The 23,556-nt window shown below is 40.7% G+C and overlaps 1 protein-coding gene across 2 annotated transcripts in view; it reads right to left on the bottom strand.

Moving 5' to 3' along the window:
* Positions 1 to 15,464, bottom strand: part of Pdlim3 (PDZ and LIM domain 3) — a 32,573-nt gene extending 17,109 nt beyond the window's left edge. The window contains exons 1-3 of one of the 2 annotated variants that reach the window (XM_036166662.1): positions 15,235 to 15,464; positions 2,979 to 3,130; positions 1,726 to 1,810 (exon numbers count right to left, since the gene is read on the bottom strand). In XM_036166662.1, coding sequence (XP_036022555.1) covers positions 1,726 to 1,810; positions 2,979 to 3,130; positions 15,235 to 15,327 — 330 coding nt within the window. In that variant the 5' untranslated portion in view covers positions 15,328 to 15,464. The remainder of the gene's footprint in view (positions 1 to 1,725; positions 1,811 to 2,978; positions 3,131 to 15,234) is intronic. The other variant, XM_036166661.1, reaches the window with a different exon arrangement.
* Positions 15,465 to 23,556: the final 8,092 nt, after the last annotated feature.

Genomic DNA, 23,556 nt, shown 5'->3' with positions numbered 1-23,556 from the left:
TCTATCCCTTTAACTTAATAGTCTGCGATGTACTGGGTGCTTGCTGTGGGCTACGCCTGGGGAAGTCTCATTGAGGAGAACAGACACATGGCTCCTGTCTTGAGAATGTTCTATATCAGACCTACCGTCCCCGAAGCCTCTTCTCTCTTCTTTGGCTCATAATTTTTAGGCACAGACTCTTGACTTCCCTTTTAGTCAAAAGCTAGGTCAAGGATCTTATAAACCCTTCCTTTTAAAGAATACATATTGTGTTTCCTTTTCTGTGTGTGGGCTGGGAGGGAGCCGTATTTTGACTAACATAAAGCTTTGAAGGAGCATGATTTATAAGGACCTTTGCAATAGTCATGAGGAAGGGACTCTTCCTTGTCACACAGTGACAGTAAAGACAGAAAGCCCTTCTGTAAGCAGGTGCATAGTGTCAAGAAACCCGGGGAGGCTTCTGATCACAGCTTGGGGGTTGATGGGAGAAAGCACTTAAGCATAAGAACTCTTACTTGTTTGACTAGCTTCGGGCCTTTGCCTATATTGTCTGATTTAAATCTTTGGGCAGCTTATGAGACACTCATACTTATGTTGTGCTATGTCTATGTTATAAAGAGAAAATGGAGGCTTACTGGGGCAGGGAGAAAACAGAGAGAGGACAAGAGTGCTGAAGCGTGCATTATACATGTGTGCTCAGTCTTCACTAGGTCTATAGAAAACTGCATGCTGGAAATATCTACCATCTTAATGGGAATGCTCGTTTCAAAGATGATATTAAACATGTATCTTTGTATCTCTAAGCCTTGGCAGCCTCTAAGGAGAGGGTGTAAAACCCCATTCTTAATTAGAGTTTTCCACTGTATTATAATTGAGGTTTGATTCAATTTTAGTTTTTTTTTTTTTGGGGGTGGGCAGTTTCTGAAAGTGGACACAGCCAGATAAACCTCAGATGATTAGATTCATGTGGCTCATGAGACAGGGTTGCCTCAAGGGAAAAATCTTTTATCTTTTATAAGTTAGCCACACACGTAGAGTATCTCTGTGATAACAAAATTCAATTCGTTTTCGGTAAGGTAAATTTAATTATAGAAATGTCAGAACTGAGAATTAAAGAAGGGTGTCCAAAAAAGACCTGTGCAAAGACCTTACAGGATTGAAGATCACAATAACTATGGATTATTAGATTAGAGCCACCCATTTCAAATGGCCCAGCCTGGGTTTTATTTTGCTTTATTTAAACAATGTAAAGTTCTTAGATTACACCATGGCCATTTATTCAGCAGAAGTCTTATCACAAGAAATTAAAAGAAAGAAAAAAAAGAAATAAAAAGAAAAGTAGACTCCACGCAGACTTAGTCAAATTGTTCTGAATGAGAAAGTGGGTTTTCTCCCATTTTGTGTGTGTCGTGGTTTCAATCTGTAGCCCTGGCTGGCCTGGAACTTCCTGTCTATTCTAGACTGGCATCAACCTTGCCGAAATCCCACCTGTCTCCCAAATTCTGGGATTACAGACATAGGCTAACATGCCCAGCAGAGAATATACTTGACTTTTAAAGAGATACCTGCCTAGGTACTCTCTGTTTTCCCCTGGATGTAGGAAAACATGAATCGTATAAGTTAACCTAAGAGAGTAGAGCCCAGTCGAGGCTTCACAGGTGACTTGTTCTGAGGCTTAGGTTTGTTACTTCTCCCTACCCTTGAACAGAACATGTGATGTGATAGCATTCCCTCTGAACTTCATACCTGTGGTTCAGCTTCTAAGTTTATTTTGAAAGGATGTGCTTTTCCATCTTCAGACACCTGTGGAGACCATAAGCGGGTTTCCGCCCTGCAAATAAAACAAAGTTTGCAAACTCTAAATCCAAATGGCACTCCTTTTAAAATATACATTATTTCCCATTCTGTTTGTGAAAAATACTAGCAACCTTCAGTGATTTAAGCCAGAAGAATTTAGTTTTTACTTATTCTATATATTCCCATTTTGTTAGTCTTATATTTCTAGTGTCTTTTTGAGGACCCGAGAACAGATTCAGTGCATGGTGTGGATTCTGGAGAAAGTATGTCTCCAGTGTGTGTGTAAGAACAACAGAAGAGGGACACTTGGAGACATACCACAGACACCAAGAGGCAAGCTCGGTGGCTCTCTCTTCTCTTCTATCCTCCTAAGGCCACCACAGGAGCCAGGGAGAGACTGGTATCTAAGAGCTGTGGTTGGTCCAGCTCTTATGTGTCTGTGGCTCAGAAGCAGAGGCACAGAGAGAAGAGAATCTATTTTACTCCATGAAGGTTATGGATGATAATGGATTGAGTCTTCTGTAACAGTGCATGATTGTGGGTACAACAGCAACGTGATAATTACATAAAAATGACCACTATAACCAATTATTATTTCATATTTTCAGCTTTATATCTAGGCTCTCATGACAAGAAGTTGGGTTTAAATTTCAGCCTTGGGAGATAGGCTAGAAACACTTGCATATTTACTATATACACATATATTTCCCACACCTTATGGTGTTCTCTTGGGATGAATATGTACAAAACAGCCTATAGTATAAAGGAAATTAATAATAAAATTTAACATGGCCACATTGGGGCAAATCTAGAGAGTCTTTAACCTTATTCCATCCCACAGTACTATGGTCCAGCCATTCATTCTGCTTTGTGTTTTCATGGCTGTAATTATTTTCACAGCGAAGTCACTAGGCTACTATATGAAGGAGTCATTCCTGTGTACCATTTTAATTTCGATATTTCAGAGAATTTTGTTCTTGAAAATTGGTTCATCCACACATGCTAGATTGTTCAATTTCAGTTTCAATGAATACAAGAATAAAGTGGCTGATACATTAAAAGACAAAAACAAACAAACAAAAACTCCACCAAAATTCTAGGTCTATGACATTTCTCTTGACGTGGATGAGATCATTTAGAGCTCTGGTTTGGGTTCTCCTGAAAACACAGATCAAGTTTTGACCCCATTAGCCAAGGCTAACCTGTCAATCTTGAGACACAGTTGATATGATGCTGCTTTAATCCTGTCCTGTGCATCAGCATGGGTCATGGACTCTGTACCGAAGCCATCAATAGCCAGGATGACATCTCCAGGACACAGGTTGGCAGCTGCTGCCTTGCTTCCTGGAGTGATCTGGAAGATAAATCAAGACATCATTTAAAATCCAATATCCAGCAGTATCTTGAGTTTTTTTGTTTTTGTTTTTGTTTTTTTTTGAGACAGGGTTTCTCTGTGTAGTTTTGGTGCCTGTCCTGGATTTTGCTCTGTAGCCCAGGCTGGCCTGGAACTCATAGAGATCTGCCTGGCTCTGCCTCCCAAGTGTTGGGCTTAAAGGCATGGGCCACCACTGCCTGGCTTAGTATCTTGAGTTTTATACTTTATATTTGAATGCTATCTTGGGAAACTTTTCAATGTTTCAATTGTTGCAAAGTCTTAAACCTAATTTTAAAAGAACTTTCAGTTCATCAATTGTGTTAATGATATTTTATTATGTTAAATAATTTTGTTTCATACTAGCCATGTTTTAAGAACCATTCTGTCTCTTGTTATCTTTTAAATATTTTCTATAACTATATTTTGTGAATTTTTTTGTCAAAAACCAATACTTTTTTTTTTCTTTTTTTGTTCACCAGAACTTTCTATTTGGAGATAGGGTTTTCTACATTTTGGTGACTTTGGTACTTGAATTGAAACTACTTTAACAACTTGATATGTTTTCATTTTTAACATTATTGTGAGGGGAGCAGCATGGATTGGAAATTTATATTCCCCAAATTCATACGATGAATTTCTTACAAATTGATGACTTTTGGAGAAGAAGCCCTTGGGAGGGTAGGCAGTCTAGAACTATCATGACTGAGACTAGCACCTTACAAAACAGTCCTCTGAAATAGCTTTGTCGTTTTTCTGCCTTTTCTGTAGGGGCACAAGAAGTTGGTTATTTGAAATCTGGAAGAGGGCCCTTGCAAGGACCCAACCATGTTAGTACCTTAACTTCAGATTTCTAGCTCTTAGAATGGTAAGAAATGATTTTTGTTGTTGAAAAGCTACCCAGATATAATAATAGCTTAAACTAAGACAGAACATCTATGTGTAGACATCTGAGGAGAGAGTCACTCTTGAGCTGACAAGAAGAAGCCTGAAAATATAAACATTTATAACATTCTAGAGCACTGAACTCACTGCTCCATGAATGAAGACCAGGTGGAGTAAATAGAAAACACTAATAAGATAAGCTTTAATTAAACCAGATCAGTAACTACATTAAATGTAAATGGTCTAAACATATTACTTAAAAATCAGAGATTTTTCAAAATAGGGGAAAAGCAAGATTCATTTTTTCTTTCTACCAGAAATGTGTATAATTAAAAAAATGTGTATAATTTATTTAGAAGCAGAAAATGAAAGCAGTGCTTCAAGATAATAGGAACATATACGTTACTGTATTTTTAATGTTTAGAAATAGAAAATGTGGAATATTAGTATGCTGAATATCCAGTTAAAAATTGAAGGTTGTTTTGGTTATCATTCATACTCTCATTTTTCTGGGTAAAATTTTTTCTTATTTTTTTTTCTGTCTTGTACTCACACGGATATCTCCTTAGCTGACTGTCCAGTCATCTGATGCCATTCCTGCTCTCCTTTATCCAAGATTCAATGACCATTTTGATTTCCTTTCAGTTCATAAGCAGAGCAGCCCTGTGCCTCCTCAAGGTTTTACATGCATAGTTATTTCTGTCCAAACACTCCTGACCTGTTGGCTGCTTTTTATCCTTTAGGTTTAGGTGCAAATGATGCATTTTAGAAAATCCCCCAAAGTTCTGAAGTACGTTTTCTCTAGCTTCCCAACCTCACTTTTCATTCTTATATCTTGTTTATTTCCGTCATGAAGATTACCTTTAATTTTGTATTTGTTTAGTTGCTTGTGTATTACTGTCTTCTTAACTAACTACAAGCTCATCTGATGGAGGGCCACTGACATCATGATTTAGCTGGTGATTTTTCAACTTCGTCGTGGTTCAAAAGGTGTATAACTCAGAATGAACCATACTTTGGTTTCTGTAGTGTGATCTTTTCCTTAGCCAGTAATTTGCGGTATAACACTTGTTCATGATATTGGGAGGTAAGAGCAGAGCCCCAGGTCTAGTCAGCAGAGAGAGAGAGAGAGAGAGAGAGAGAGAGAGAGAGAGGAGAAAATTATGAAGTTTAGGTTAGGTTGGTAAATATTCTGTAAGTGTATCATAATTCTAAGCTGTGGTATTGGGTGTGTTAAATCTATCAAGATGCATTCTGCATTTTCAACTTACAATACTTTCAACTCTTGAGGGTGTTATCAGGATGTAGCCACATCAGAGGTCAGGGAGTATCTGTATTTCTAATGTTCCATGTTCTATTTCCAGGTGTTTAGATTTAATACATGGAAAACTGAAGAATGAGTGAAAAAGGTCATTTAAATCAGGGCTTATGAAGAAAAAGATAGTACCCCAAAATTATGTATGTGTGTGTGTGTGTTTTGTGTGTATGTGGTCTGTCTGTCTGTCTGTCTCTCTTGCTCTCTGTGCACACATTCGTGTGCTCTGAGTACAGAGGAGGGCCTCAGGTGCCATGCTTTATTCTTTTCTTCCTTGTTTATTTTGAGACAGCATCTCTTACTGAACCTGCTAGGCTGGCTACGTAGAAGGCCCAGTGACTCTTGTCTCCAACACTCCACAGTGATTTGGTTCTAGGTCCAGCTATGACAATTTTTCTTAGGTGCTGGAGATCTGAACTCAGATCCTAATTCTTGTGCAGCAAGAGCTCTCTCTACTGAGCCATCGACCCAGCCCAGCTTATGTTTATTATTGTGAATTTACCATTGTTATGATTGGAAACTGGCAATTGTAAATCAGAATCACCCATGAGTCTTATTTTAAACTTCAAATTGCTCTAGGAGTAAACTCTACTGTCTCAAATATGTTCTTCTAGGATTAATAGTCAATTTGCTATTTTATATTTGCTTGTTCTAGAACCTCTAGAGAGATTCAAGTTCATTTAAATAATTACAATTGGAAAAACAGTAAGTTCTCATGTGTCCTAGTTCTCTAGTACAGTCACTAGATTGTTTATTGTACTTGGTTAATTCTAGTGGGAACAGTTGATACAGCTTGGTGAAGACAATTTGGCTCAGTACATCCTAACCTTCGGAGGCTGTTTCATAGTTACTTTCCATTTAGAAGTTCTCCCAGACCCGGGACTGCTAGGACAATGTTTCCATCTTCAGTGGACCTCATACACATAAAAACAATCCTAATCATTTAGTATTCTTTCAATATAGAATGTCAAGGGCAGTACTTTCTATTTTTAAGCTTTTAAGGTCAGAATGCTTCATATTGGCTAAAACATTAAATGAGGCTTAATATGCTTGTTTGTAAATCTCATCTTAGGTTTAATAATACAGTTGAACAGACTCAAGTGTAGAACACTCAGTCCTGATCTGGAAGTGGTTAACTTTTTTTTTTTTTTTTTTTTCTGTTTTAGCTTTGGCTATGATAAATGGAAAATAGAGCTGTGTCTATGTGTGTGTCTGTATGTATCTGTGCTTGTACGCTGTGCTGTTGTGTGGGTTAAATACACACATTTAAGCAGACACCAGAACTTAAATGTTGAACAAGTAATAAATATTGACTTTGTAAATCGAACAGATAGCAGATATCAAAGTTGAATATTTTAGGTAGTAGAAGGCGCTAAAATTCGTTGACAGTGAATACTGAAGTTAAGAATTTCATCTTGACTTTGTACAAAATGCTAATCTTAAAAACTGTTTTCATTGTTTCAGCACTGCTCTACAATGGGCTGAGCAGAGAGGACTGCTTAGTTTTTAGAAGAAAGAGATCTAAGTAACCCAGGGCTTCCTGCTGAGCTCAGGGCAGCTACAGGACTGTGTATGTCACCAGGCACCTCAGAAGCTGACTTGATTAGCTTTAACTATCATCTTCACACAGAGAAGTCAACTGAAAGGACAGCCTCTGTTGAGCAATTGCTTAGTCTAAATTGACCTGTGGGCATGTCTGTAGGGGATTGTCTTGACTGTAGATGGATGGAGGATGGCCCTGTCATTATCAGCATCCCTGGGCAGGTGGTCCTGAATAGAACAGGAAAACCAGCAAAGCACAAGCTGCCCAGCCAGCAAGCAGCTTCCTCCATACTTCCTGCTGTATGTACTGGCTGTGAGATGAGTTCACAATGCTGTGTGAATGACAGTCAGTGTTGGAGAGGATGTGGAGCAAGGGGAACACTCCTCCACTGTTGGTGGGAGTTCACACTTGTACAACCACTGTGGTAATCAGTATGGCGGTTTCTCAGAAAATTGAGAATCGATCCACCTCAAGACCCAGCCATACCACTCTTGGGCATATACCCAAGGAATGCTCAGTCATACCACAAAGATACATGCTCAACCATGTTCACAGCAGCGCTATGTGTAATAGCCAGAACCTGGAAACAACCTAGATGCCCGTCAACTGAAGAATGGATTAAAAAAAATGTGGTACATATACACAATGGAGTACTACTCAGCAGAGAAAAACAATGACAGCATGAAATTTGCAGGCAAATAGATGGAACTAGAAAGTATCATCCTGAGTGAGGTAATCCAAACCCTGAAGGACAAAAATGGTATGTACTCACTCATAAGTGGATTCTAGATATAAAGCAAAGAATAATCAGACTGCAACCCACAGAACCAGGGAGGCTACATATATAGCAGGGGGGACCCTAGGATGACTGTGGCTTATAATAAGTTTTGGTTTGTCTTAAGAACTGGGCAAGCCTCAATCAAACATTTCACTATTAGGATAAGAATTTATAATGTATCAAGCCGATAGTAGAAAAAAAAACCACAAACAATACTGTGACAAATATCTTGCTACATGTACTTTGTCAATATTTTGTATTAAATAATTATTATCAGTGAAAAAAATAATAAAATGAAATAAGATTTAAAAAAAGAAAAGAAACAGGATGAAAGCCCTCTCGCTCCCTGCAGTGACAGACTGTGACCTGGAATTGTTAAGCTGAAACCCCTTTTCCTCGACGACGTTGCTTTTGGCCAGACTGTTTTATCACAGCAAGAGAAGTGAAAAAAGAACGGAGGTCAACTAGAGAACATGGCTACTGACGGCAAGAACCCACGTCTGACTTTTTTTCTTTGTTTGTTCTCAACATGGCAACTACTGTTTTTTTGTCCTCCACAGATGGACTGTTGGGCAGAAAATGGATGTAGAGGGAGGAGGAGAGGTTCAATGCCATTATTGTTTGTAGTTTTCTAGTTCAGTAAGGCTGATGAATAGGATGGCTAATGACTAAAATGACTGTTAACTTGACTTTATGAGTTAAACCATTTACTGAGGTATAAGAATCCAAGGTCCAGCCGGGCGGAGGTGGCGCACGCCTTTAATCCCATCACTCGGGAGGCAGGGCAGAGCCAGGTGGATCTCTGCGAGTTTGAGGCTAGCCTGGGCTACAGAGTGAGTTCCAGGAAAGGTGCAAACCCTGTCTCGAAAAACCAAACCAAAAAAACCCAAAACAATCCAAGGTCCATGATGAATTTATATTATTGCTCTATCTTCATGTTCTGTCATCATATTATTCCATTGTATCTTTATAGCATACTCACAGGTTTTTATTACTGAGCTTTCTCCAGCTGGGAGAACAGAGGAGTGGATTGAAGCAGAGGGTTTTCTCTTTCTGTTATTTTTCTGTTTTTTTCTTCCCCCAAGAAAGGGTTTCTCTGTGTAGCCCTGGCTGTCCTGGAACTCACCCTGTAGACCAGGCTGGCCTCGAACTCACAGAGATCCGCCTGGCTCTGCCTCCTGAGTGCTGGGATTAAAGGCGTGCACCACCACAGCCTGGCCGCATAAGGTTTTAAAGTGACTTATTTCGTATTTGGGCTCATTAAGGTCTTAACTATTAAAGTAACCAGAGAGATAATTGGCCATAGCCCTGAAGTTAATCATTCAGCATTATGATTTTAAACCTCCCTGTTAAAAGAATCCCCTGTGGTCTTTGTTGGCCATAAAGACTCCATTCAATACCAGATGTTTGGAATCAAAACTCAGAATCTCTAGGAAAGGACCCACGAGCTGTGTTATTTACAAATACCCTAGATGATTTTGGCTCTTCATGGTAACCTATTCCGTTGTCCTCCATTCCCTACCAAATAAACTTTGGAATCCTTGCCAGGTACATAAATCCTACCAGGACCTGGGTACTATGGAAGTTTCTAGAGTGACATCTCACCTCATTTACAGCAGAATCTCCTCATGACCCTGATCATAGGTATTTTGAAATTGATTTGTGTGATTCGAGTGGGCATCTTCTGGGATGAAGATCATTATTTTACCACAATATATTATCACAATAGCATTGTTATTGAGAGGTATCACCTTGCTTAATTCTTAAGACAATATTGTAAAACAGTTACTGTTACTTTAATCTGAGAAAATTGATGCTCGGGAATTGTAAGATACTCTTGTGGGGTTGTTTGTTCAGTGAAAAGTCTGAAATTCTTACTGTGGCTGTTTCTCTCGATAGCACAGGCTCTTCTACCTCTATGTGCAACCTCCCTGTGGGTAACCCCCCACTTCTGTGCCTCCTGCTATCTCTTAAGCCAACTTTTCTTGGGGAATTCTGGACCACTTTGTCACGGTAGCTTATGTATGTGTCTCTTCTTCCACTGATACGTAAGCCTCTCATAGGGGAGACATGCATCTATATTACATTATACACCCATCTAAATTATAATTGTTCTCCCTTGGTGCCTTTCAAGTAATAGGATATTTTGCAATCAGTATTATAAACAGATGAGCCAGTGAGTGCTTCTCTGTAGACACAGTCTTTGCTAGCACAAAATTACACAGGTTTTTTTTTTTTTTTTCCACACCAATCTTTCTATTACCCTTGTTTTTTCATGGGAAAAAATTATGTCCAACTACAACCATCCCATTTTCAAATTTCAAATAAAGTTTGGATCAAAGCAAGAGACTGTGTGTGTGTGTGTGTCTGAGAGGGAGGGAGGGAGGGAGGAGGGAAGGAGAGAGAGAGAGAGAGAGAGAGAGAGAGAGAGAGAGAGAGAGAAGAAAGAAAGCATTTAACAGTACACTGACCCACTATGTGTTGGTACTCAGGTCCATGCTGCATTCACACTGACCCTGGAGCCCTCTGAAGACAAGGAAGAGGGGATAAAAAAAGGAGGAAATGACCCACGGGCCTCAGATACACACCCATTTCATATGTGTGAACAACGAGTTTGTGCTGAATTCTATATTGAAATTTGTAAAATGTCAACAATTTATGACTTGTCTGTGAGAGTAACTCCACTTCCTGGTTGGTCAAGAAACTTCCAGAAGAACCCTTAGGGCCTTCTTTCAAGAAAAACCAAAGAAGCTCTCATAGACATGTGAAATAACCCCTCTCTATGTCATTGTGTGACAGATTATCTGGCAGAATAACCTATAGAGGGGCAGAGGGCTGCCTAAGCAGGGGGTAGGTGGGGGATAGGGAGTGGGAAGTTGTAACCTGGAAGGCTTAGCCCTCATGACCGCCTCCATGAGCCAGGCCCCACTTCCTAAAAGCTCCTGTAACATTCCACTATGAGCTGAAGATGGAGTATTCAAAATGCAATGCAGTGCGAGGCATTTCCGCTTTGAACCATAACACTCTCTTAAAATGAATGCCCTAAACCTACATTTCATTTTACACAAAATTCAGTGCATGTGTTGCCTAGAAAAATCTTGGGTCTGGTGGTTTAGTTTCCCACCTTTTGTTGTATACATGTGTTTCTTCAAAGTACACTAAAAATTATTGCACTGGTTAGTGGGTCTGTGAATGATTACGGGGCAGAAACTCTTTGTCTTAACCTTGTGAACTACAGCTTCAGCTGAAATAACTTGTTATCTTGAAGCAGGAGAGCATGGGAGACAGTTTAGCAGCCTGGGGCCCCAAGTTTGGTTATGTACTCTCCCGCTAGTAATACTGCACTTGGCAGCCTAGTTCCTTTGCTTGCATATACTATGCATTTCCCCTACTCTGGTGTACTTATTGACCTTAGAGTCTTCTAGAACCTCCCTCCCACCCTATGCCAGGCTACAGGCATTCCCATCTCTAAGAACAGTATGAGTTTTCTCACCCCACTAGCAACCAAATTAGACAGTTTCTATTTAAGTGTATTCCCATCACATGTATGTGAATAAAAGGGCTAATCCCCCTTGATTTGGCTTTGGGTACATGCACAATAAGGCAAAACTGTGTTTGCTAGTAAACTTTCAGGAGAATTTCCTACTTACCATCTTATATCTATGTAGAATTGGCTATCATACAATTAAAACCTGTTGCATTATGGGAAGGGACATGCATAGTAGGAAAAATGAGTATATGTCCTAACCTATCAATCAACATAGAGAACCACCCAAACTATATGCCCCTTGGTAACCAACTCCTTCTTCTAAATCCCATAAAATAGGCCCAGAACAATGATGGGGGTGGGTGTCCCTGTCTCTAATCTATACTCAGAATAAAGTTATCTTGCTACTTTTTGCAAGTCCTTGTGAGACCCTATTTTCAATTCTTTGGATAAAAGACCAAGAACCTGGCAGTCCTGGCCCAGACCCTATCCACCAGTAGCCCCCCTACAAGCTCTGGTTGGAGGTCTATTGTCTCCTAGGGAGCACTTCTATCTGGAAGCTCCTTGATGTAGGCTGAGGTTATAGCTCAATCAACTGTGATTTCTTTATGCAGTTGAAAACACCTTAAATTAGCAAAAAATTAATGTATCAGTCCTACTGAACATCCTAATGTAGAGAGTGCAATGCATTCTAGAGGCCCCCTGTTGCTCTCCTGGTCATGTGGTTGACTCTAGCTGTGGCCTTTTGCCATTATCCAGCACCAAGACAGAGTAGCACACTGCCAGTTGTGAGCCCAGGCAGAGGCCAAAACTCTAAGTATGGTCTGAACTGAAGGTGTGACACTTTCATACCATTATAAAGTGGTGGTGTCATGAATTGGGGACCCTCCATAGTCTGCAATTATACATTGCAGGGCAGGAAGGGTACATATAACCTTGCCTGGAGGAGGACAAAAATGGACTTAAATGGCTTGAGAAAATACCTCTCATGTCTGGAAGGACCTTCTTGTGACAATAAGTATGGCTTTTGGCATTTCTTTTGTGTCCTTAATAATGTAATCAAGCAGACAAACTGTTACCTTTATGTAATGTGAATATTTTGAGAAATCAACCTACCTATTTGTGGTAATAAAGTTATGTAAAGGGTGAGCAAATCAGTCATTCATATTATGGCTATATTTATTCTATAGCATATATGATGTACCAGACAGTGCTACGTATTGAAGTTTCCAGTGTAAAAGGTTCCTGCCCTCAAGGAGCAAATGATGGAGCAGGGTATGCTTAAGTATCTGTGGTATAGACAGGATACTAAGAGAAGGTAAGAGGGAAGCTATGATCATGTAATAAATGAAATGACCACGTCTAGAGGAGAGCTTGGGGAGAAGTTTTGAATAGGTTTTCATAGGCAGCGAGGACCATGAGGTGAGGGTAGAGAAAAGAATTCTGGGAGAAAGTGATAGGTCCTAGATGCTCAGCCATGCTGGGGAGGTCACCAGCAGCCGGGGCTCCTCTCACTGCCCATGTATGGAGGGAGAAGAGGAAAAGGAGAGGGAAGGACGTCGCAACAGACAGTAAAAGGCTGAAGAACATGCCTTCTGTTCTCTACAAGCTAGTGATGTCACCGAAGGATGTTTAAGAGAAGGATGAAAGGCCCCTTGTACTTTTCAAAGATGGATGGTGAGAATATGCAGGGTGAATTGGAAAAGGCCAGGCAGGGTTCTAGGCAGGAAGTTATGATATCTTGAACAAAGATAGCAGCCCAAAGAATAGAAAGCGGATCTTGAAATAGAAGAGACGGGGCCACTGGCATATTGGATGTCACGGGGACAGTGAAGGACATTTTTTTTTTTTTTCATGTGTAGACTTAAGAGTGCAGGCACTAGAGCTGGATGGACTAGTCCTCCACTTGTGGTCATTGGTGACTGCCTTAAAGCCTCATTCCTGTAATCTGTGAAAGGGGATCCTTTTCTTTCTGCTCTTACAGGGATGTTCTGAGCTTGGAGTGAGTTAACCAAAGTAGCGATCTTAGAAGAATGTATGCTAAGCAAAAAATATAACAGCATACACAATGTTAGCCGATACGTTCTAGAATAATATTAAAATTTACAAAGTACAGTGTACATAGTACATCCACTACATAGTAACAGTAACTATCTTTGACTAATTCCTCCTAGGGTTTTATCCAAATGATTTCTCATGTCTCTGTAATTTCAGTGGACATATTCTTAGTAAGTTTCAATGAAGGCATAAAAGCCCAAGTGAGTAGGCTTGCATTTATTCAACAGGAATTCCTGGTGTACGTGACTTTAGAGACAATTGAGGTTGGATAATTCAGTGTTATCTGGTCCCTAGAAGTTAAAATAATTGAAAAGGCAAACTTTAAATAAATAATGTCTGGTCTATTATTGAATCAAGTGTCTACAGTTGTGGCACAGATTAGATATGAGTTAGAAATCCAAGACAGAATGGCTCTTCAAATAAAATTGTCATTGCATCAAGTGCATTCACTAATAGCTTTCATAGCCCAAATGCAGACTTAAGATTACTTTAAGATAATATTGTTTTTAGTGTCAACAATCCCAAATTTCAAACACATGATTCATTAGACAGATATGTTACAGATTATGAGTAGGGGTAATTCTTTTGTAAGTTTCTTCAAGGTCTTTATGACATAACTCATTCTTTAGGATTTAATTTAAATATGATTTATTCTTTGTTAGGATTCAAGAGCTGTTATTTAATATGAGCAAGTGAAACTGTATAAACTAAGCGTATTTCCTAGTAGAAACAGTGGACATTGTTTTCTTTGGTAAATCTATAAAAGGAAGTGGTTGGCCCAGATCACGGAAGCATTTGCTGCTTAATTTACTTAAGGGCATTTCTGGGGGGTATGTTTTCATGTCTCATATAAAAACACATGTCAGACGTGTTTATATGTTTTTGAAAAATGTAAAACAAATCTTGAAATGCCCCATTGTATGCATCCCTATGATACATGCTTTGAGATTTTAAAAGAAGCAGAGTGCTTCCCAAATGATATTGACATACATGTGTTGCCTTATTCAAAATCTGTGGATGATCAGATTATAAAGCATACATTTGTAAAATATAGTATGAACAGTAAGAAAAGTATAACATTTAGAAAATAAAATTATAATATTTGGAAGTTTATGCCTTTGTGTTTAAAATGGCTTGCATGTGGTAACTGAAATGATTGCTTTCAAAAAATGGAGAAACTATTAACTAGACCAAATAAAGCGTTACAATTATTCTAGAAATTTGTTGACAGAAAAGGAACCCTGGGTTTCATTTTTACATCCTCTTCTTGTTGGTTTCTGCTTTAGATAACATGGAATAAGGCAGTTTGCTTTTGCTACTGAAGTCTTATTTTCAAAGTTACTAGCCCGAGTGGTTGATCTCTATCAGGTAAACTATTGCACAGGTTTTCTTTGTAGTTTGAATTATAGGTAATGTTTCCTCAGCCAAGTTCCCAGCTTTGGAAAATATTTATTCAAAAAGCCTGGAAACGGAGGAATACACATTAGTAATATTTTCCCTGTCTGGGCTGATATGAGTGGTTCCAACTTGACCAATCCATGCTATGCCCTGTGAACAGCACCCTGCTCAAGTTCTCACCCAGGCAGGAAAATTGCTCAGATGCAAATTTAGCTCTACCAAATATCTGTGAATCCTCAGTACCTCTTTCTCTCTCTCCCTGCATCTGGTCACTATGAAAGGAAGTTGGGTGGGGACAGCCCAAAGCACCCCCAGCTCTGGCACCCTCCTCTGAGCCCAGGAACTCTCACTGTCAGTTGACCTCTCCTGGAAATGTGGCTGGGGGACCAAGAAAAAGGGATGCCCGGTGTGTGAGCTGACTTGGTTAAATCTCAAAACTGCTTTGCATCTTTTCAGCTTGTTGCTGAAGTCCAACTGGGAGCCAGAAGCTCAGCGCCCTTCATCAACCCCGTGCATTATCCTTGCCTCCCTCCCCGGGTTTCTTGGCTATTCTTCTCTAGCTCCAAGGCCACTTGCCCTGCCTTGGTGACCTGTAGCAAAAATCAGAACGGAAAACACCTACCCTGGTGATGACCAAAGGCTGGTTGAAGTCTATGCCCCCCGAGAGTCTGAAGCCCCAAGGCGCAGGGCCTGGGAGGACCACGTTCTGGGGCATGATGCCTTCCCGAGAGTGAGTCCAACGATGGGTGCACCCTGCGTGTCTCGGAACCGGACAACCCACTTAGCTCCACAGGCTGCGACCTAGCTGGGAATGCTGTCGGGGAGTTTTATCCCCGCTGCCCAGTGACGTCACTGGCCTGCCCTCCTCCCCGCCCCCTCCCACCAAGGAGAGCTCCAACTTTGGAAGTGAGAGACAACGCCTGGCTGGAGGAGCTCCTAGCCGGGTGCAGTCGCCCAGACCTCTCCCCGCCCAAAGAGGCTTCAGGTTTCAGCTTCCACCATTCCCTTAAGTAACACCTGTCCGGCTTTTCGTCTACTTGCTCAGCAGTCCGCTTTACTGGGACGTTAAAAGCAATCAAAACCACAATTAAAATAAAAACACAAACACATCCAGGCACTTAGGAATTTAGCCGTAATGAGCGCGTTAATATTTTCTTACTTTCTAACTTTGGGTCAAGCTAAAAGTCTTCATTTCTGCATCTGTAAAACAGGAGTAATTATTGTACTTGTAGGAGTCTTGTGAGAATCCAGTGACAATAAAAGGAAACGTTTCTGCGTAGTGCCCCGCACAGCATAAAAAAAAAAAAAAAAAATCAAGCATTTCTGCAATTAAAGTATCAGTGCCTAATCAGGCATGTCTGACCTTGTGACATAGACATGGCTTGTTATTGGTGATGCTTATGCTTGGAATTACCCCCTCTCGTGCCCTGTTACCCCTCCCCCCAAATGTCATGATGTGTTAGGTACGTTTTCTATTTGAGTTTGGGCTACATTCCTAGCTAGCTATCCCAGCTGCAGGTGGCAGCAGACATCACTGGGTCTGCAGGTTGGCGGGGACTGTTTGAAACACAGGGGCAAGTGTGAGAATGTAGGCGTTGAAGCTGTCCGTCTAGGTGCTTCGGTAAAATGAGGGTGTCTAGGAATGGGAATGAAGGGACCCAGAGGACCCTCAGACTGAGGAAACGGCAGTGGGTCAGAAAGGGGATGACTGTTTATGGATGCCTCTGTGATCCAGGTGTGGTAATGGCTGCCTTACCTGTGTCTTGTTCATCCCCACCAGTCCAGCGAATCGCTACGGTTAGTATCGTAGGCTAGGGAATAACGTCCCTGAAATGGACTAGCTCACAGATGGTCACATAGCTAACGAATGGAGGAAGTGAAATAACCAGTCCGGATCGCTCAACTCCAGTGTCGGCCTGGCATAGGAATGGAGGTCATCAGGGGAGTCTGGAGCATCCTTCTCTAGCTGTAATACGGAACCAGCACATCTGGTGCTGTGGGTCAGAATGTTCTGATTCCCAAGAAGAGAGGCACGGATGTGGAAAGAGAAGTATGAGATGCTTAACATCCCAGGGAAGGTCTTGGAGCATTCTGTTTGGATGCACTTAGAGAAAGGAGATTCAGGAATCTGGAAATAGAGTGGATCAGTCTGGAAAAGCGTGGGCCCCAGAGCCAAGAACGGCATGGCATCACTTTACCCAGTATTGTGGATTGTACAGGTCTCAGGGGGCTGGGGGATTTTTCTAGTTTTAGGCGTTTTACAGTGCCCCACCTATGTTGAATTATCAGTAAAATAAACAATATATTCTGTTGGTTTTTGTCTACTTTGGATGGGTGTATGATTGCAGAACATATTTCCTCTGACAATCACTGGCTAGGTTTTTGTACACACACACACACACACACACACACACACACACACACACACACTCACACTCATGCATGTACAAGTGTGCACATGCATGGTTGTTGCAAAAAAAAAAAAGAGACAAGTTACTTGATGTGTCATTGTCCTCACTAATTGTTCACACCCATCTCGTGAACTGGCTTATAGGATGGGTTGGTTACTTGTTACCTCTTTGTCTTTGTTCCAAATATTTGGTGCCATTAAATTAGAGCTTCTTAAGCTTTGTCACTAATCACTCATTTTTTGTCCAGGAAATTTTATATTAACCTGAATACACACATACATACATACATACACACACACACCATACATGCAAATATACCTATATACATACAACATACATACATATATATCATGTATATGTAAAATAGGTATACAAACCAAACATTTATTGATAATAAATCACAAAGAAATCTACTTGAAAACAATTCTTCAGTATGCACATTCTCTTAAGGAGAAAAGCAAGTTTACATGCCAATGAGATGGATGTACTTGTTTATTTTTATATAAACATTGAAACCCTGGTTGAATAATTTGGTACTGCTGGACATAGACTATCTTTAGGTTTATCAGAGTTGAACACTATTTTGCTTTTGTAATTGAATGCTTAGAACATCAGTTCCCATGAATATGTAGGAGTGAATGACACAAATATGTTTAGGGTCACGTCAGCAAGTTTTGAACATTCTGTGCTAATTTCAAGCCAAAAATCATTTAATAATTTTTGTATGGTTTGAATCTGTGACTTAGACAACAGTTTTTAAAAATACATGTAGTTTACTTTTATTTTACTTTCATTGGTGTTTTTCCTGCATGCATGTCTGTATGAGGGTGTCAGAAGCCCTAGAACTGGAGTTACAGACAGGTTTGAGATGCCACGTGGGTGCTGGGAATCGAACTTGAGTCCTCTAGAACAGTCAGTGCTTTCAACCACAGGGCCATCTCTCCAGCCCTGTTAAACCACCGTTTTAAAAGTCCCATATCCTAAGACCTAGTCACACGGTCTCTCATTTGTTTTCATTTTCTTTTTTCTCTTTTGTAAAGGAAAGGGCAGAACAGTGTTTCATAGGGATGGACTAAGAATGATAACGGAAAAACATCAAAAGCCTTTGTTCTCTGTGACTAAACCACTGCACTTCTCTAAAAGCAGGACATGTTTGTGGAATGAAAACACTGCAGTTCATAGCACACAATGCACTCAAGCTGAGCAGAGGTGTTCCAGGAAGCCTTTATTAGTGCTGCAGGGCGTGATGGCATGTGTAGTGTAAAGTACACATATGTGTGCAGACCCAAGACTAGAATGCAGTCAGGAGATGCAACATGGGCCAGCCCTTCCAGGAACACTTCAGATTTATGACGTGTTTGATTTTGAATAAATTTCGGGACATGAAGTATTCAGAACTTTTTTTTGCTTTTTTTTTTTTTTTTTTTGTAATCTACACATTTCATTTCATGAAATCCGTATGAGATCACAACACACAGTTGAATAAGCTGTAATTTGAGATGAGAGAAAGCTTGACAGAAGCATTTGCTGTGCAGTCATGAGGACTGGAGTGGGGATCCTAGCTTCCACTTAAGCTGGGCATTGGCTAATGCCTGCAAGCATCCACTTAAGCTGGGCATTGGCTAATGCCTGCAACCTGAGCTCCAAGGCAACCAGAGACAAGAGGATGGCCTGTTCGAGCTTGTTGGCTCTGGGCCTATCAAGTAGACGTTATCACAAGGCTCAGGGAGAGACTCTGCCTCAAAGGAACAGGCAGAGAATGAATGAGGAGGACACACAACACCATCTCCTGGCCTCTGTGCACATACACAGATGCACATACCCAGTTGTGTGTGCTTGTGTGCATACACACACACAACCACACGCACACAAATAAATACTTTGAAAAAGCAGTTGTGATGTGGATACAGACAGCATTGATACAACATTCATATACTACCCAGTGGGTTCCCAAGGCTTTGCAGAGTGGGGAAGAAAAAAGAGGTGGCATGGGCAGCTTCCCTTCATCAGTGTTCACTGAGGTCAACAGGAGAATGTTCAGAGATGACTGTCCAAGTAAGTGACAGCAGCTGTGCATGACATTTCCATTTTCTTTTTTCTCCCTTTTAAATGAAACCTCAGAACAGCATATTTGTAAGTTTTTATTATAATTTTAATTTGTATTGAAAATGGTTTTTTTCCATACAATATATTCTGATTGATTGCCATTTCTCCCCTCCCAGCTCCTCCGAGCTCCTCCCTACCTCCCTAACCCACCCAAATGCAAACCCATCCTTTCTCTCTCATTAGGAAACACATAAGCAACTAAACAAAGTGGAAAATGACAAATAAAAAGAGAGCCAAGAGAAAGCATAAGAAATGCAGACAGAGACACACACACACAAATTCACACATACATAAATCCCACAAAAAAAAAAAATCAAAACTGGAAATGAGCGGAATACAGGAAAAGGCCTGTAAGGTTAAAAAAAATACTCAGACAAAGCATTATGAAATAAAACACCTCTAAAAACACCATTGCATTTATTTTGTGTTGGCCATCTACTACTGGGCATGGGACCTGCCCATTCATGTGGATGTACATCATCCACTGAGACTCTGTTAGAGAAAACCAATCTTCACTTTGTGAGCGACTGTCAAGAGGACATAGCTTCTGGGTTAGGGACGGGAGCTTGTGTACACTTCCCCTCTCAGTGCTGGGGCCCTATCTGCCTTAGACCTGTGTATGATGCCACAGTCTCTGTGAGTTCATACGTACTCAGCCCTGTTGTGTCTGGAAAGCACTGCTTCCTTGCTGTCTTCCAGCCTCTCTGGTTCTTACAGTCCTTCCTCTTCTGCGTAGATCCCTGAGCCCCAAGGGGAGGGATTTGATGGAGACATCCCATTTAGGACTGAGTGTTCCAAGGTCTCTCATTTTCTGCACATTGTTTAGCACACATAGTTCCCATATACTGCATGATGGTGGCTAAGCAAGACGCTGATCTATGAGACTAGGAGCATGCCATTAGGAGTCATTATATTGCTATGCTCTTTTAGCAGAACGGCAGCATTTGATTTTTCATAGGTCCATGGCCTATCTGGTCTCAGATTCTCAACCACTCAAGCAGTGTCAGGCATGAGTTCCATCTCATGGAGTGGGCCTTAAATCCAGTCAGATGTTCGTTGGTTTCTCCCACATCTTTTGTACCACTATTGCACCTGTGTGATGGAATAAGAGTGACGTAATCAACTGTGCTTGGGAAAGGTGTCTAGAAAAGCTCTGTAAGGCTGGCTGTAAGTGGGCAGTGCTGCTAGGCAAAGTTTTATTCTTTTGTTTCCTTTAGCTTTCTGAAACATAGTCTTGTTATGTACCTGGATGACACAGCACTCACTGTATAGTCCAGCCTGGCCTCAGACTCACAACTCTGCACATCAGGCTCCTCAGATCGCAGTCTGTACTGCCATGCCAGAATTCTCCTCAGTTCTTGTCCTTTTTCAATGAAACAATTAAGCCAAGAGACATAGGCAGTTTAAGCAGAAGTTTACTTAGCAAAACAAAGCAAAATATTCCAGGGAAAGATGAGTGGGGCTGACTCGAGAGGTGATAGTGGCCCATTGAGCTCTGCAATGTAGATTTCAAAGAAGTTTTGTATGGTTCCTTCCCTCTTCTGATGTCAGCATTAAGTTCTTCTCTTTGGGTACAGCCTTCATCCCACTCTAAGATGTGCTCTGGGGCAAAGATGGTCCTGTGGGTTTTTCTTTCTTTCTCTGCTTGTCAAGATGTCCTTTGGTGGGTATGGACACAGTCATCATGAAGGTGCACTGGTACTTGAATTTCTGATATGGTGGGAAGAACCAACTGTGGCTATCAAGTCACAAAGCAGAATTTAAGCCACCAAGAGACAGAGCTACCAGGATGCAGCATGGTCTCCCTGGTTACCTCGCATCTGACTCCCTAACCCAACCATATTGTACACAATCTCAAAAGAGGTGAGTATCCTCAACAGTGTCCTCCATCCTGCTATGTCTGCTTAGCTCTCTGTTTTAAAGGAAAGTTTTCCAAGTGGCTGAACTGGGGCAAGATTAGGAAGGAAAACTAAGTGCATATAGGGAAGGCAGGAAGCATGGTCAGGTAGGAAGGTGCAAATGATTTCTCATAGCTAGAGGCTGACAAAGGTGAGACAGAGTACAGGTGGTCAGGGTGTCCAGAGGCCACACCAGAGGGGATTTTGTGTGGTGCACTAACATTTTCAGTTTATTCCATTAGAAGCCTTTGAAGAGTTTTAAGCAATGGGTATAATGACCCATTTTTACTTAGAAATATCATCATAGAAGGAGATAGGAAGCATGTCTTAGTTAGGGTTTCTATGTCTGTGAAGAGACACCATAACCATGGCAACTCCTATAAAGGAAAGCATTTAATTGAGGTGGCTTACAGCTTAGAGGTTTAGAGCATTATCATCATGGTGGGACATGGTGGTGTGCAGGTAGATATGGTGTTGGAGAAGGAGCTGAGAGTCCTACATCTTCACTTGCAGGCAACATGAAGTGGTCTGTCTCATTGGGCATGGCTTGAGCATACATGAGACCTTAAAGCCCACCTCCATAGTGACACACTTCCTCCAACAAGGCCACACCTCCTACTAGTGCCACTCCCTTTGGGGGTCATTTTCCTTCAAACCACCACAAAGTAGGAGTCCAGATGAAACTGAATATAGTAGAACAGGGGACAATGTTCATGGGGTCCCCAGGATGGGAAACAGTGGGGGACTGTGGGAATTCTTAAGAGGTCTATTGACATAGTTTGGGGACAAATTTCACATTGGAATTTGGAGAGTATAGGGGATTTGGTTGGTTCTCAACATGTTGTTTGGACTTCACATGAATGGTAGAATTTTTAGTCAGGAAAGACTGTGTAAGAAATACAGTAAGATATTTTTATTTTAATTGGGAAATAGTAGATTAAAACTCTATTTTGATTGTTCTGGTTTTGAAATGCCCATGGAAGATCTGTGCCAGGTAGTTTCCTGGTTAAAAAACTAAGATTTGGAAACAGATTGCTTGGGTCATAGAATAGCTCCATTGCATTTTCTGGGTGTCCTTAATGAGCAATGTTTAGCATCTTTTAAAAACAGTGATGATAAGCATAAAAAGGCAATTACCATATATCCTCACACACATGTGGAAACTATATAGGCTGACCTCTTAGAAGAAGAAAATAGAATAGTAGCTTCCAGAAGTTGGGAATGGGGAATGAAAATGGAGATTTGGGAACAAAAACCAAGAAACATAAAAGGTAAGAAGTTCTAGTATTCTATGATACAGTGGGTGACTACATTTAATAATGGCTTATTATATGTTTCAAAATATCTATCTGAAAGGATTTTGGTGCTTCCAAAGCAAACAATGACTTAGATGATGAGTATATGTTAGTTACTGTTATTTGATCAATATATGTTGAATACATACATACATTACAGTCTCCTATAAATATGTACAATTGTTATATACTATTGGAAATAATTTAAAAATATTTCAAGTAGTAATGATAATAGTTTTGACCTCCTAGTGTTATTGTGGAGTTTGTATGACTTAATACATATCAATACTTAGAACTGTGTCTTCCTCTTAACAAGTGCCTATAATTATATCCTGTTTTTAAATAAAATAACAACAACAACAACAACAACAATCAGTTAGAAATATAAATATAGAGCCAGGCTTGAGATGACTATTTTGAAGTTATGTATAATCTATGACTATGGATGTTAGATGACTCTTACAAAGCTCTTGCATATTTGTCTTCATTTCAAGGGATGGCGTGTGTCTCCTAACTTTGAACTCACATACATGAGTGACTCATGTGTTACAGGTGAAAATGATACTGTGTGACTTCAGAGGCTAAGCCAGAAAATACCATGCAGCTGCTGCCCTGTTAATTATAACATTCCGGCCTCCAGTCCCAAGCTAGTGTGCTGCAGGGAAGCCTAGGCTTCATGGAGAGATCACATGTTGGAACACATCCTGCTCACTTCAGACTAGGTACTAAACACCAGTAAAGATTCCTCTCCCCAGTCTGTCTTCATCCATCTGGGCTGCTATGGCAAAAATACCATCAACAGGGGAGCAAAACAAATACTCAGTTCTATTTCTGGAGCCTGGGAATTCAAGATCAAGGTGCTTGGAGATCTTGCATCCGCTGAGGGGTCTCCTCCTGGCTTGCCGATGGTCTCCTTTGGCTGTACTGTGTATCTTTTGTTCTACTCTCTTCCCCCTTTCCCAAGGACACCAATCTCAGTGTGATGCCCTCACCCATAAACCTCATCCAAACTCAATTTCCCTTCCAAGTTTCCATGTCAAAGTGTTATAGTACCACTTCATTGAGATTAGGGTTTCCAGGCACAAATATCTGGGGTTGCACACATTTTGTCCACCACACATGTCTAGCTTGTAAGTTGCTCCAGCCTTGAGTCCTCTGAGCTTAGGCTCAGATGTTTTGAATAAAGAGGACTCATCCTTGCTGTACCCTTTCCAGAGTCTTGCCCCACAGTGTG

Source organism: Onychomys torridus, chromosome 17 (assembly GCF_903995425.1).
Source record: "Onychomys torridus chromosome 17, mOncTor1.1, whole genome shotgun sequence".
Taxonomy (NCBI): domain Eukaryota; kingdom Metazoa; phylum Chordata; class Mammalia; order Rodentia; family Cricetidae; genus Onychomys; species Onychomys torridus.
Note: the sequence above shows the minus strand (reverse complement) of the source record. Positions and strands in the feature narration are given on the sequence as shown.